At 43.8% G+C, this 14,803-nt stretch overlaps 1 protein-coding gene across 1 annotated transcript in view; it reads right to left on the bottom strand.

Annotated features, from left to right (window-relative positions):
* Positions 1 to 504: 504 nt before the first annotated feature.
* CELSR1 (cadherin EGF LAG seven-pass G-type receptor 1) overlaps positions 505 to 14,803 on the bottom strand; it is a gene marked incomplete at its 5' end in the record, with an annotated part of 49,629 nt that continues 35,330 nt past the window's right edge. Inside the window, 10 exons of the mRNA XM_029083775.1 lie at positions 505 to 529; positions 2,443 to 2,707; positions 3,004 to 3,246; positions 4,121 to 4,288; positions 5,112 to 5,215; positions 5,712 to 5,848; positions 6,158 to 6,283; positions 8,251 to 8,377; positions 9,688 to 9,767; positions 11,071 to 11,183. Of these exons, the coding sequence (XP_028939608.1) occupies positions 505 to 529; positions 2,443 to 2,707; positions 3,004 to 3,246; positions 4,121 to 4,288; positions 5,112 to 5,215; positions 5,712 to 5,848; positions 6,158 to 6,283; positions 8,251 to 8,377; positions 9,688 to 9,767; positions 11,071 to 11,183 (1,388 nt within the window). The remainder of the gene's footprint in view (positions 530 to 2,442; positions 2,708 to 3,003; positions 3,247 to 4,120; positions 4,289 to 5,111; positions 5,216 to 5,711; positions 5,849 to 6,157; positions 6,284 to 8,250; positions 8,378 to 9,687; positions 9,768 to 11,070; positions 11,184 to 14,803) is intronic.

Raw genomic sequence — 14,803 nt, 5'->3', positions numbered from 1 at the left:
TAGAAACAAAAGGACACTTGTTGGGATATTCCTCCCTAGAGCCCAGCAAGCCAAAAGGTTCACACTGTAGCTGGACGAAACTCTCCAAGATACGTTTCCTGGTGCTTGTCTTAAGGCTGATGGATTGACTTACTGTAGGTCCACTGTGATAATAACATTTTTTCCTTGTTTCTCCCCAGTAATAAGTAACCCCTGCAGCACCGTCCCCACTGCGAGCCGGTATCCATCCCTCACAGTGCATCCCTGTGGCCATTTCCATGTGTTCTGGCATGGGTTCATGCCATGCAGAGTGTACCACACAGCAGCCTTACTGCAGCTGCATCCGGGCAGTGTCTCCGCCGCGAGCAGTCTGGAGTCTGCCATCATGTGAAACCATGTGGGAATCAATGCCCACCTTGTCCTCCTCGCTACGCAGCCACTCCAGTGAAGTCCGAGGCAGGCGGGTGGTGACCCCACGGCGAAGAGTCCAGAACCGCGCAGCAGCGATCACGGTTTCCCGATGGTTCAAATTGAAGTTTCGTTACTGCCTCTGTTAGTGAGAAGAAGTAATCACGCAGGCTTAGGGTTAAACAGGCACAGGCAAACCACTCCACCCTAACCCACCTAATCCTTTTTAGTAAGGACTCATGCTCTGTGAAGTTACCATGTCTTGCCAATCCAACGTTTGCAAGGGGAATGCTGCCCTGGAGGGGAAGACCAGCTGGGAGAAACAATTCCAGGTCACGCACCAGAGATGCACTCTTTAGAGGAAGATCTATGGAGGGCTTCTATTTGGCTAACGCTTACGTGAAGATGTGAGGTGCACACACAGATCTTACAATCTCTTAGGAATATGGTATTTCAGACAGATTCATGCAGTCTGCTGTCAAACAGCAGAGTACACAATAGGTAGAGAGATAAAACAGTTCCTCAGTACAAGCTGGCTAGTTATTCTCTGGTGATGAATGTAATACTTGGTAGCAGTAAGTAGTTATTGCTTGTTAAAGACATCTCTGTTTCCTGGCTCACCAGGATATATTTCAACAGCCAGTTCCCAGCAACCCCACGGTGTAATTTTATTAGTGAGCCGGGAATGGTCTGTGCACCCAGACAACATGGGTGTCTAAAACTTGGTGGGACAATGTCAGAATTAAAGCTGGGTGAGAAATTTTCTCTTGGTTTGGAGAAATAATGAGACTATTATTTGCATTAGTACAAGGAAGACTATGTGCATAAAATGTTTGCGCAGACTTTACGTTGTTCTCATTTTAAATGCAAGAATTATGATGAGTAATGAGGTTCCTGAGAACACCCTTTGGCTGAAAGCTTGCTCAGCCTTTGATAATGTTTGATTTAGCTTGCAATGGCAAACACGCACACTGATCACCGTGCAGCGGGTGGGAATCACACACCTGGTAATTCAGGGTCACGAGCTTGACATGGCACTTTCCTTGCAGCCTTTGGATCTCCTGCCTCAGCAATGGTTTCCTTCTGCCCAGCTAGACACCCACCCCATGCTACCCCCAACCTAGCACCTTTCCCTGGAAAACACTGGGCTTCCTCAGGGGTCCTCTTCACTGGGGTCTTGATGCCACCTGCCCTCCTCTGGTGGCTGCCAGACACTCACAACAGCTCTTGTTGATCTTACTGGACAGGCATCAAGAAGTGCTGCTCCATGTTTGCCCTGCACTTATCCTCTTCCTTGGGTGCCTGCCAAATTATAATTAACTGTACCCTGCTAGTGACAGATCCCTAATGGCCCCAAACACTCTCCCTGCTGCAAAAGGAGAGGACAGGACAGGTGAAAAAACAACTGTTCCCATGGTCCAAGGGGGGTGAAGGAGAGGGGCTGGGAGAAGCAGGAGCAAGGGCTAGCCCTGAGCAGAGCCAGTCCTGTTCCCTGTGGCTGGGGAAGAGTTGCGTGTCAAACTAGAGCAAGCACAGCTCCTGGGGCCATGGGTGGGCGTTGCTGATCCATCCTAGATGCCTGGCAGCATAAGGGAGCGGAAAAAGCCCACCCTTGTCCTGGTGATGGCGATGACCTTGGCAGCTCACCAGGCAGGGAGGAGATAAATAGTTTTATATGGCAGCCTTTGCTGTGACCAAGGGTCACCACACCAAGTGCAGCAAGTCTCACAGCAAGGGGACAGGGCAGAGCTAGGTTGCTGTCATCCCCAGCATGCCAGTAACACATCAGCTTGCCAATTCAGAGCACACCAGAGTGACCAGTGACAAGTGTCTGTCACGGCACCTTGCTCATGATACCTGGTTCCAGCCTTCTCATCAGTGAAACACCATGGCTGGTGGATAAGGTACGGACAAGCACTCAAGACAGTCACTGGTGAAGGACTCTAGTCCAGTCACCAAGTGAAATGTTTGCTCAGGGGGCGTTTGGGGCTGAAAAGTGAAAGGAGAGGCCAGAGTCCCGGGAGGTCTGCCAGGGCATACTGATGTGGCACTTACTCCGAGTCTGAGGTGTCAGCATGTCCTGTTCCCACATGGATGTTCATGGCCATGCCGTTGAGCTGGTCTCGAGACTGCTCCCTCCGAGTATTTTTTACTGTCACCCCTGAGTCCGAGGGAGAGCGAACCCCATCATTTGTCCCCAGGGAAGTAGTCCTGGATGAGAGTGTGGTCTGATTGTAATCCGACAGCTTCTCCCGCAATCGATTCTTCATATTCTTATCCACCAGTGGGGGAGGGTAGGTGACTTTATTTTTTAAGATGCCTGTTACAGAAAACAGGGAATAATGAGAATTTTGAAATGTATCAGTAATTTCAGTTATCAAGCTGAACACATCCAAGAAGTGACATTTTATAGTTCTGAATCAGACTTCCAGTTTGTCACTTTAACTGAAAAACCAAAATATTAGACTTCAGCAACTACCTACTAGTTTCCCACGGCACTTGGTTACACAGGTTGGAGCAGTGTGGACAGTGCTCTTCCCTGACAGAAGAACCAAACAATGCTCGTTAACCTCCCAGTGTCCCAGTCTAGCTGTGAGGCTGGGTTGGCTGTGGTACCTTTCCTCTGCTCTGGCTGCTGGTTATTCTGATGGGACAGAGGTCTGTTCTCCTTCTGCTGCCCTTCATTCTCCTTGTCCTGGGGCGCTTCATTGCTGTGGTTCACCTGGTTTTCCCTGTGAAGCTCTACGTTGACCTTGGTCTCGACTTTGAGTTTCTGTTTCCCACTGGGGTCCTCGCTGTCACTGGCCGTTGCACACTCTGTGGGCCAATAGGGTTTCACATGATTGGGAAGGGAATCAACTGCAATGCAAAAAAACATTAGCTCGAAAAACACTTTTGATAGGTTTTCTCAACCACTGCCCAGCCAGTCCTGTTCCTTGTGGCTGGGAAGTTGTGTGTCAAACCAGAGCAATGCTTCAGGTGATCCTTGCTAGACTGCACTGCCCTCGGGGTGCAGCAACACCCGCAAAACATGCCTGGTAGGATGGCAGGGTGTCCAAACCCTTCCCAAAGCAAGGTCAATGGCTCCATTACTTTGGTGTGAGAGAAGTGTGAGTCAAACCCGCTCTCTCAGCTCTCCAGGGTCAGCAATTCCACCAGCTCCCTGAGGATGATGGCTTCTGAGAGGTGAGGGCACCTGAGGCACCTTGTGCTGTGTCTGTGCAGAGCACCAGGACACAGCCTGGACAATTGTCGGTCTAAGCCAACTTGTCTTTAGGACAAGATGAACTGCACCTACACATGCCTGCACTCTGCTACACAGTACTGATATCAATGGCCAGTGACCTCCCACTCTTTAGGCCCATGACCTCCCCAACCCCACTAAATCCATATGCCCATTTGCATGAGGAGAGGCAGGTATTTCTTCCCCTTGCCCTGAAATAACCAGCTCCTTCCTCCTCTTCCTCATAAGCAACTTGTCTGGCCGTGTACCACCTGCTTGCAAACCCACTGACTGCTGTCTGTCTGAGCACCACACAGATTTTCTCAAGAGTCCTTTTACTCACACTCAATCACCCCTGTGAAGAAGCCCTCAGGAGGAAGAAAAAGGAAGGCCCTGTGGTAGGGACGCTGTCTCAATTGTATTGCTGGTCTGGCAAAATTGTCCCACCTACTCTAAAGCTATTTTAAAGAAGGGGAGAAGCCCATTGCTCTCCCCTTGCACTGGGAGTACCTTTGGGTGTGCTGTGCAGCGGGCCACGTTCGCTATTTTTGGAAGTGGATGTGTTCCATTTTTTCTCTGGCTCAAGCCCATCTTCCTCACTGTCTGATGAATGGGAGGAAGCGTAAGAGCTGCTGTGTTCATCGAGGGACAGTTCGCTGTCGGAGTCTGAATCGTGCTCTACAAATGTGGAAAGGGGAAACGCAGCGATGAGAGTGCGGACAGGAGTCGAACAAATCTGTCTGACCAAACGCAGAAGGGGAAAGCAAAGGCAGGCGGCTGGTGCAGGCCATGCCAGGGATGAGCTCTTACATCTGTAAGTGCACACAGGATTAATTCACAAGGACTGTGGCATCCTTTTAAGTAATTATGGGAAGCACAGCTGCTTGGGTCAGCAATGGGGCAGGACTTTCCATGTGCATGGGAGGTGCAGAACAGAATTTGGACAGTTTTTACCCTATCAAATATGCAGAACAGTAACTCCATAGGATCTCAATCAACACAACACACAGGCAAACTAAGGTACCTAGAAATACCGAGAATCTGCAAATGCACTCTTAAAAACTGCTACAAGGCAACCAAATTTAACACCGAGACCCCAAATGAAAGGAAGACAGGCAAGAGACACTTCTCATTTTCTTGTACAAAACACACAGCAGTAAAAGAGGATATTGCCTCCAGGTCTCAAATGTTAAAAGATCTCCAATTAAAAATCAAGAGCAATCATACATAATTTGTGAGAAAGAAAGGGGACGCCAGAAGCTGTCAACAGCTGTGACAGCTGTCAGATTAAAACTGAACCACCACAAGCAGATACATTATATTTCCATTTCAGGAGTCCCTAGTAAAGCAAGCATTGCATACCCTGTTATGCCAAGAGCATAACGAGAATCAGACATACCAAGTCAGACTAACTATTCTTCCTGTTACAGAAGCCTTTGAAAAAAGTACTGAGAAGGAAAAGGGGCACAACTGGGTCAAAGCATTTAGAAATAATTCTTACCATTGGATTTCGATGGATTCCTATGAAAAATGGAGGAATCTGCTTCAGTCTGACCAGCCCTTGCTTGACTTGAGGATCCACTGAGCTTATGAGCAGCCTCATCCCTTAGAGAATAAAAACAGGGGACAACTTTCTTGGTCACTTTACTGTTCTTAACAACAAGGCAGACATGCAGATGAGATTCTTCTGGTCAAATGCAGACAGCTGCAGTGGACGCTAGCCAGCCTGTGCTTGATTGTCAATGTGGTCACTTTTACAGCAAGACATAGGTTATCCTAATGTAGCTGTCTGCTTTCGGCCAGATGAATCACACTCTGACAGTAGCCTCGAGTTAATAAGCTAAATCCCACTCCTTGAGACGTGACTGAATTTGAACAGGCAAGCAGCACAGCCATACAGTTAACCTATTAGTTATGTTAACCACTACACTGTTGGAACACCTCACCGAAGATGCATGCAAAAGAAAATGCCAGTCACATAAACCAGAACTCTTAAGACATAAACCAAGTAGCATTTGAACCAAAACATTTGTGTTTTCCACAAGAGCAATGAAAAGGGAAAGGCAAGCACCTGAAAGCCATGCACCTGCCACCTGATTACCTGAGAATATAAGCAAGGTAGCTATTGTGGCTCTTGGCTGACCTGACGGTGCTTTCTAAGGAGACAGTAGATTCCCCAATAGTTGTGCGATACATATTTGGCTCTTCTATATACGTGTTGTTACAGTTCAGAGATCGCTGAAGGAAAAACAAAAAAGACACAAAGCAGTAGTGAATGATCCTACCAAAACTCCACGATAGCCACAAGTGCATTCAAAGTCTTGAAGGAACCAAGTGCTTTTTGATGCCGAGGAAAAAAAAAATTTCCTCTCTAAAGTTTTAATTAAAACAGTAATCAAAACTTTTGAGACAGGCCATCAGTAATCTTTGTACAAGTCACTGAAATCAATCAGACAATTCAGTTAACTACAGACAAGCCACTTACAAGTGTATTTAGGTCACTTCTACCAGCAAGAGGATGTTTTCTCCCAGTGTTGTTTTCCTTACCGTTAATAATGTAGCCCTTGTTGCAGTGGAATCATCTGGAAGAGGTTTCTTTCCAGTTAAAGTGTTCTTCAAGTGCTTCCTGACTTCTTTGTTAAATACACAGTGGAAGAAGAAAATGAACAGCCCCTGGATCATTTTAGAGAGAGGAAGAATAAATCTAAATGATTCATTACTACCAAACTGCAAATACAAACAGATATTAGAAAACAGCCTTATTCAAACAACCTCTGAATTCTAGGTTGTAGTCCATGATTTCAATAGCAATAACTATTTTCTGTTGTTGATTGAATTGGCATTGATTGATCTCCTAAGACTTCATAATTTGCTTCCATGTTCAAATGTGCATACAGGGTCTTGGAAGATACACAGAACAATGTCTTCCTCCAGGATTTACAGAGCAGAGCTTGTGGCAGGTCTAACATTTCCTTGTTGTTTGAGAGGAAATGTTCTTCCCAAAGGATCTAATGGGGACTTTAAGATCCCACTGGAAGACACTGCAGGAAGTTTCAGGGTTGTACTTGCATGAAGATTTTAGAGCTTTTACACTGATGATGAGACAAAGTCAACAGCAGCACATAGAAAGTATCATAGCCTTTAGTTAAAACCTCTAGAATGGAGAAATTCTGTGGTAGGTGTCCTTAATTCTGTTGCTTAGAGAACTCTAGAAGGCCTTGTGAAAGGTGAAGAGATACTGGGGGCAGAGAGTACCAACTTTTACTCCATATGTTCCTTGGTTCAGCAATACCTCCTGGTGGGAAAATCACTGAAATCCTCAGGGCTGGGCAGTTGCTGGCTGCCAGGAACACACATTAACAACTTTTGCTGGGGTCAGGGGGCACACACGTGTGTTCCTTCAGATGTATTTGCTCTGAGGGAATTCAAGCAGCTGCCAAATTGTTATCAATTTTGGTTGGAGATATAGTACATAGAGGCCAATCACTCATGAAGTTGCAGCTGTACCAACATCACAAGATGCCTACATTTCATGATTTCAGACAAAGCAATTGACTTAGAGAAGCTTTAAACTTCAAGCTCACTTTCTAAACTTCCAATCAAATGTGATCTTAGCTGGCATTAGCACTTTGGGATTATTAATTAATAAAATTCACATAAATGTCTCTTTAAAAATACAAGTTCAAAGAAGGCAGTGACGTGAAACACCACATACCACTGTGCCTCTCTGGGCAAGTTTGGAGAATTCCAGCTGCTGACTTTCCTCCCTCTCATCAGGTTTATGTTTAATTTTATTTTAGGCTTGTGGAAGCCTGGTTTTACAGCCTGAGCAGTTGTATTTCTTTCAGAGCACATCAGTTTCAGTGGGAAAATAACGTTGCTCTAGGCTGGCCTATCTGGTGTGCTTCCAGGGCATGGAGAGTCATCTCAGGAGGAGACTCATCAGACTTCTTTTTCTCTTTGTTTGCAATTTGTGGCTGTTGTGCTGCAGCTGACAAGAGTGGTTTGCTAGCACCAGCTGTTTTAATACTGCAGGCACTTGCAATGACACTTACTGCCACCCTTGGTCATATTAAAGTTGTGACCAACATGAAGCTTCATGACTAATTCCGTGCCAGGTCTCCTACAAATAACTATGTTCTTCATTTTTAATCAACGAGTGTGCACACTGGGACAGGCAAGCCAGTAAATCCCTAATGCAACAAGTTGTATTTGAAAAGAATTTTTTGGCTCATTTCCTTAACCAGTAACTTAATTTCTGAAAGCCTTGAACTTGGAGCCATCCACTCTGGGTAAAATAAAACAGTCTCTTATTTGCTGTGGCAACAGAACAACTGTTAAAAATGAGTAGGCAGAAGACAGTTAACAAAGATTTTTGTCTCCAGAAAGACAGAGGTATAATTGCCTTCTGTCATTTATCTATCACAGGTTACAATAGTAGAGTACTTCAGAATGATTAAAAGTGAGAGATGCAATTACTAAAAGTTATGGTTTTGGTGAAAAGAATCTTCTCTTTGAGAAGAGAGAGCAAAAATTGTACTTGAAATCTCTGTTTTTCTTAAGTCAGCAGGTTTTTGGAGGACTGGGTGCAGCAGTGTGCTCACCAAGGTCTGCCACGGACAAAATGCCATCCAACTTACCTGCAGGCAGCTGAAAATGGCAAAGAGATAGTGAAACGTCATGACATCACTGTTCACCGCCATCAGCCCCAGCAGCCATGTGGCACTGATGAGGAGCAAGAGCAGGAACGCCGTTCGCAGCACAGAGCTGTAAAGCAAACACAGACGGGCATTTGCAGCGTGACAGGATACAAGAGAATATCCCAACTTCTCCACATGGGCGGTGACACACGCCCAACGATCTGACAGCTGGAAAGGACCTTTGGGAAAATTAGGGCAGTGTTCATCAGCTCCCACTTCCCAACTCTCTCATTGCACTACTCAGTGACTTAGCCTATTCAGGTGAAAAAAAGGTGTTTTCTTTTCAAGTTCATTTCCAAGGTTTTCTTCAAACAAACCAGGCTGTTTGCCAAGCCCATGCTGCTCAGCCTTGTTGACTCTGAGGAAGAGATCTGGGTGGTAAATGGTCACGTTCATCTCATTTCTGTTTGCTCAGTTCACTCTTGCATTCCTTCTCAACACTACAGCCCAAGGTTTCAGATCAAGGGCACTCAGGGGAATATTTCTTTGGTTAAAAACATTATTTCCATAGACGCTTTCAAAAGATGGTCACAATTCTAGTGGTAAAATTTTTGTATTATGAGTAAAAGAGCTGCCATTAAATAGCAATTATACTCCATTTGTTTAGGGAGATTTAAAAAAGAAACTTAAAAAAAAATTACCCAACAGTGAGGGCTGAATAAATAGCTAGAAGAAGCCTTTTGAAACCTCATACAGCTATGTATTTGAAAAAAAACAACAAGAAACAAAACCAAACAGGGGATGTCTTGCCACTAGCTAATCATGTTTCAGTTCACAAGTAAATTCTGAGCTTTGGGCAAAACAGACATCAATGGGAACAGGCTGCCACAGCAGCTTGGGAAGGTGGCAGGTTGCAGCTTGCGAGGCTTTCTGCTTGTCCCATGAGGAGTGGGATGGGGGGAGGCTGGCCCTCAGCACAGGACCCTCAACGGGTCTCTGACACGTCATGGCCAGTCACCCAGGCATTAGTGAGGGGAGACTTTTCTGAGCCATGGGCAAACATGGAGAGACCCAGAACTATGTCCACCAGGGCATGCCATGGGTGGAGGTGAAGTGACAGTGTGGTAGGGAGTATGACGAAAGATCTGGAAGGACTGCAGTGATATCAGCTGGGAACCAGGCCTTTCCTTCTCTCCTCTCTTCTCCTGCCTACACTTGGTGGTGGTGCAGAGCACTCATGGTGGAGGTTTTACAGAGCCTCCAAGGGAACCCCAGGAGTAGCTGCTGGTGAAGTAGCTTAAATCAACCCTACCAATGCTGATTGTCTCCTCCAAATTTCTTATTTATTTCCCAGCCCAACACTTGCTTTTAGGTAATTCTGTCCCTTTATTATTCCTGGCCAGAACTTTTTCTACAAGTTTTTGAACCCCAACTTACACAACTCCAGTTTTTTCAAAGGAACGTTGCCTTCGTCTGCACGATGCTTTCATTGCCAGTATAAAGATGACAGTGTTTATCTGAAAGGGAAATTGAAATAACAGCATAGATTCCTTCTATCAAGTTGTTAGGGCTCAGTTTTCAATGACAATACAATTTCTAACTTAAAATGGTTTGTGGTGCCAAGAATATTTTTCCTTCAATTTACACATCTCAAAGTTCCAAGATTCATCTTGTTTCAAGCCAACATAGTCAAGAACATCCTGGGACTTGATTTGGATGAAACCTAGTAAAATGGCCCTATGCAAAACAGTTTGAGTGAAACACAAAACTCAAGAATGGCTGTCCTTGTCCAGACCAAAGGCCATTCAGCCCAGCATCTTGTTTCAGGTGGGACCAAGCAGAATATAGTAACAGAGCAAGCAGATAGTGATAATTCCTCTGAATGCTCCTCCAGGCTCCACTGATTTTCAGAGCAGGGATGTACTAGGTTGGGTGGTGTGTTTGTATTCAATAATTCATTGTGAATATCAGTGCTGGGAATTTGCCCAGGGACTTTCTGAAAACACACAGAGCTTTACCACCACCACTGTCTTGTTTCTATGGGTTTCTAATGTAACTCTCTGTGGAGCGACACAATGTAGCTTGTCCTGTTTGTTCTGAATCTGCCACATCCTAATACTAATCGTGTTGGAAAAGACACTAAACGGTTGGCTCCACAGTCATATTCTCCAGGCCACCATGCTATTACAAGCTCCTCCCTATCACCTTCTCTGCAGCTTTCTCTTCTCTAGGCTGAAGGCTCCTAGTCCACTCCAGTGAGGTCTGTCCCATGTCTCTGATGACTCGTGACAGGGATCTACACCACTTCTAGGCCTACTTCATACTTTTTGAGATGCGGAGACCAGACTTGGTGATAGATAGATACAGTCACACCATGGATGTCACTTCTGGTGCTCTGTTACTGAAGGATGTTTTAAGGGAGAGGTTAAGCACCAGTCAATTCTTTTAAATCCCTGAAATTGGAATTATTTAATATTCCTTTAAAACTTCTGGATGAAGGGATCTGCTACAGCGCATTTTGTTGATTTGTTTTATAAGCCCACCAACCAACCCTTCAAACATGGAACAAAGTAAACGGGAAAAAATAAATAGGTTTCTGGCCATACAGCCATTGCTCCACAAGCAATCTTGACATTGGCTCTGATTTCCTGGAGCTTAGCTCATGTCTTGTCTGTTTAAGCAAAAGAAGTAAGCTGAAGTACATCAGCTTCAAATGTAGAGTATAGTTGCTTCACATTATAATAACTGGTTGGCAAAACATAAAAGAAAAGGTAGCAGTAAGAAAAAGGCAGTTCAGGATGCCAGCTCCACCATACTTACAACTACAACAATTACGATGGGCCCAGCGAAGCTCCAGATAAGGGTGTCATGAACAGACAGCCAGCAGAAATCAGGGTTCCCATAGCCTTGTGGATCCAGACCAACAGCAAGCCCTGGGTCACCAAAATGAGAGAAAGTACATCAGAAAGGTGCTGCTGAGATTGTCGATATAACCAGGCACATTTTCAAATCACTGTCTGACAGACTAAACGATAATGGCAAAATGTGTTCAATAGGACAGTCTAGGAAGTTAAAATCAAGGCAAATATTGAAATAAAACTTTTGGAAATAAAAACCTTTACGCTGGTCACTCTATATCAAATGATACTATGAATTTGCCTACCAGAACAAAGTTCAGTTGCATAAAAATGACAAAAAATGCAAGTCCCAAATTAATTCTGTTTCAGAACAGTTTTATAGTCATACTCACACAGTGTGATGAAGCCTTGAGGGTGAGTGACATGTTGAGGAATTTCAATAAGCTTATGCAGCAGAATGACATGAATCATAACTGAGGAGATGTCTATACTACAAAAAAAGTGCATTCTTAACTGCCATGAGCTTGCTGTCACTAAAATAACACCAGAGACAAAAGAACCTGGGAACTCACGGGAGTTAACCGCTTGAGCTCAGGTGGGATTCAGTTTAAGCTGCCATCCCAGGTACCTCACCTTGCTCTCAGTGCTATCTGAAACGAAGTTTGTTAATGCCCCCAAGGCAACTGAGTTAAGAACACACCTTTTATTGTTTTATTTTTCAAAGCCTGGACAATTCCAAGAGAGTCTCTGAATCCAACCTTCACCTGCTGATTTACAGTGCCACCTGATTTGGTGACCTACACCTTGCCCATACGGCAACAGACTGGGATTGCTGCCTTTGACCTGCAAAATACTGCAGAGGTCTTCCTTCTTCTAGGCACAGAAATTGATCCCTACGAGGCCCATGGCCAATGACATATGGTAAATGGCTGCAGCGTGTTGTTTGGGCATTGATGGCACCTATTGTGTTGGGCGTATGTCCTGACTCAAGCAGGCGGCCAAGGTTGACGGCAGTGCTGTTTGCTACAAAGAAAATTCATGTGTATTAACAAGCACCCTTTTTTTTTAATTGAAGCCCATGTGCTTTGATGAAAAGACACTGAGAAAGAGAGAGGTAGCTGCACTTCGCTCTCAGTGCTTAAAGCTGGCCCACAGCCAACATTCACATCTGGTACAAGCCTATGGTCTATGAAAATTAAACTGGCTATTTGGCAAAGCAGTGGATATTGGATCTGCTTTCTCTGAAGTGTGGAATGAGATAGGACTGGTCTCCCTCCCTGCTCCATTGGCCCTTCCACCACCCCCTTCAGCAGTTACCATCCAGAAAAAAATAGCCATAAATGATTAAGGGACCATAAAATATTTTATACAGGTGCAATTCTATAGACACAGCCTGTTTCCCAGGACTTGATTTCCCCATTAGCGGGACTTAAACTACATTTTGACCAAACATCTGGCTCTAAAAGTAACTGGCAGACAGCAACATTTTTTCACTCTCAAAATTCTCCTCTCTAGTTCTCTATTAAACAAATGGGGCGAATTGCAGTCTTCAGGTATGTGGTTTAAATTTTACTAGAGTCAACAATATGTGAAATAATGTTTTACCCAAAGGCATGATTTATTAAGCCAATGCAATGCAATATAGAGAATCATTTTGGCACATCAATTGAATGCTGTAGCCTGGTTGTCCTGAGCAGACTAAGTGTGTGGGCTGCATGATAGCTCACTGGTTTTAGCAGAAACCAGGACTGGTCCTATGGTTGAGCCAAGTGTCCTGTGGGGACCAGCACCCATCCCAGGAGCATGTCAAGAGCACATCGTGGGGAGGTGTTGCCAGAGGGGCACCTTTTGAACCTTCTGAGCTCCTGCAGGCTTAGTAGCCCCATGTGACTCAGGCGGCTGCGTCAGCCTCACCTCTCTCCTGATTCATTGCCTCAGTATTCACAGCAAATAGCAGATTTGGAAAGTGCCATTTTCTGGAGGATATTGGTTTTAGGGCTATGTAAGAACCTGTTTTAACATGAGCACTGCAGTCTCCACGTCAAAGCAGTTACAGCACACACATGCCAACTGGTTAGTGTGTTGTGTGAAGACATGCAGAACTGGAGGGGTCTTGCTGGGTGCCAAATCCAGCCCTTTGCTCCTGAGGCAAGGAAGTAATAAAATCCTTCTCCTACATGGATCAAACTAGATTTTAAAATCAGCAAGCTTAAAGCAAATTTAAGATGCTCCACTATCACTCCCCATGGAAGAATATTCCTGATCCATACTTTTTTGATGGCTATAAGCCTCCTCCCAACTTCCATTCTACTTTTATCCATGACAATTTGCTTTTCTATGCTGTGATTAAATGTGGTTCTCCCCTGCTGGAGTATCCCCTAAGTAAATAGTTTGCTAAGTGTCTCCCCCACAAAGGTCAAGGTTCCCTTCTGCAAGTAGCCTGGGTCCCATCACAGATGCCTTAGGACACTATGTCCCAGCTTGAAAAGAATGTCAGTTTGAGCATGGAAAATAGAAAAGATAAATAAACAAAACAGAGTAAAGACACTGGTACTGTAGGTTCATTTTTTTTCAGGATAGTTATGATAAAGATGAAATGGGCTAAATATTTATTTTTCATATTAAAAAAAAGGTCCTTTGGATGTCCAAGACTAAATCCCTTCCCATATCTAGACTTTTCCGCTATTAAGAAACATACACAATCCTTGTCTCATAAAGCAATTTAAAAGAAATTGCATTTAAGATCATGTTATGAAGTTGGAACCTTTTTACTGTTTAGATATTAAAATTTAAAATTTATAAAAGAAGCTTATTTAAAGTATGTACAGTAACAAAGTTTTCCAGGGAAAAGAAATCCCACTTTGTGCTATTTATAATTAAATAATTTTCTCTCCAGATGATTTCTAAATCTGGAAGGGCAAATGAAAGGCTTAGTTTTCTTTATCTTTCATTTCACAAAATTCTGACTTGCTCTGTAACAGGGATCTGACTTTTCATTTAAATGAACTGCAAATTCAGTAGATACAGAGTTTAAACTATAGGAGACAACCTGGAACCACAACTCATAATTTTAAAAGTGCAAAATAGTTCCATGTCACAAAGAACAATATCTAAGTAGAAAAATGTGAAAATGGCTGTACTTGTAATATTGAGACTGTATAATACTGCTGTTGAGAAGGTCTGAATTAATTTAAAATTCAGGAGAGAAACTAAATATGAAACAAAAAATCTTTCTGACAGAATTATTCTAAAGAGTCTTCTAAAGCCTTCTGAAATGCAAACTGTTTACTGTTATTTAATGATAATGCTTCTTTTCTACCAGAAATGATGCTGCCAACTATCGGATGGCACTTCAACCTAAATACCTTGCTGTAGTCCTGTATGTAGAGATAAAAGTTACACAGGTCTGAAATGTTTTAGAAGTTCAAGGATGATTTCTATTTAAAATGTCAGAGATATGTCTAGAGTGGCAGAGCCTTCTGGGCTATACCTTCCACTTCGTTCTGGATAAATTGATAGAACGAGAAATTATTTATGCAAAAGGTGAAATGGAATGACAGCTAACCTGTACTAACCTATGTTATTTTTATTTATTACCCTTTCTTAAGTCACACAGAAAAAAAAACCCGTATATCTTAAAAATTCTAACTTGTTCCATGGTATTTTTCCAAGTGTATATGAGTGATAGCTATTTG

The sequence above is a fragment of the Antrostomus carolinensis genome, unplaced genomic scaffold, assembly GCF_000700745.2.
Source record: "Antrostomus carolinensis isolate BGI_N321 unplaced genomic scaffold, ASM70074v2 scaffold13902, whole genome shotgun sequence".
NCBI classification, from domain to species: domain Eukaryota; kingdom Metazoa; phylum Chordata; class Aves; order Caprimulgiformes; family Caprimulgidae; genus Antrostomus; species Antrostomus carolinensis.
This window is presented reverse-complemented; position numbering and strand designations above follow the sequence as displayed.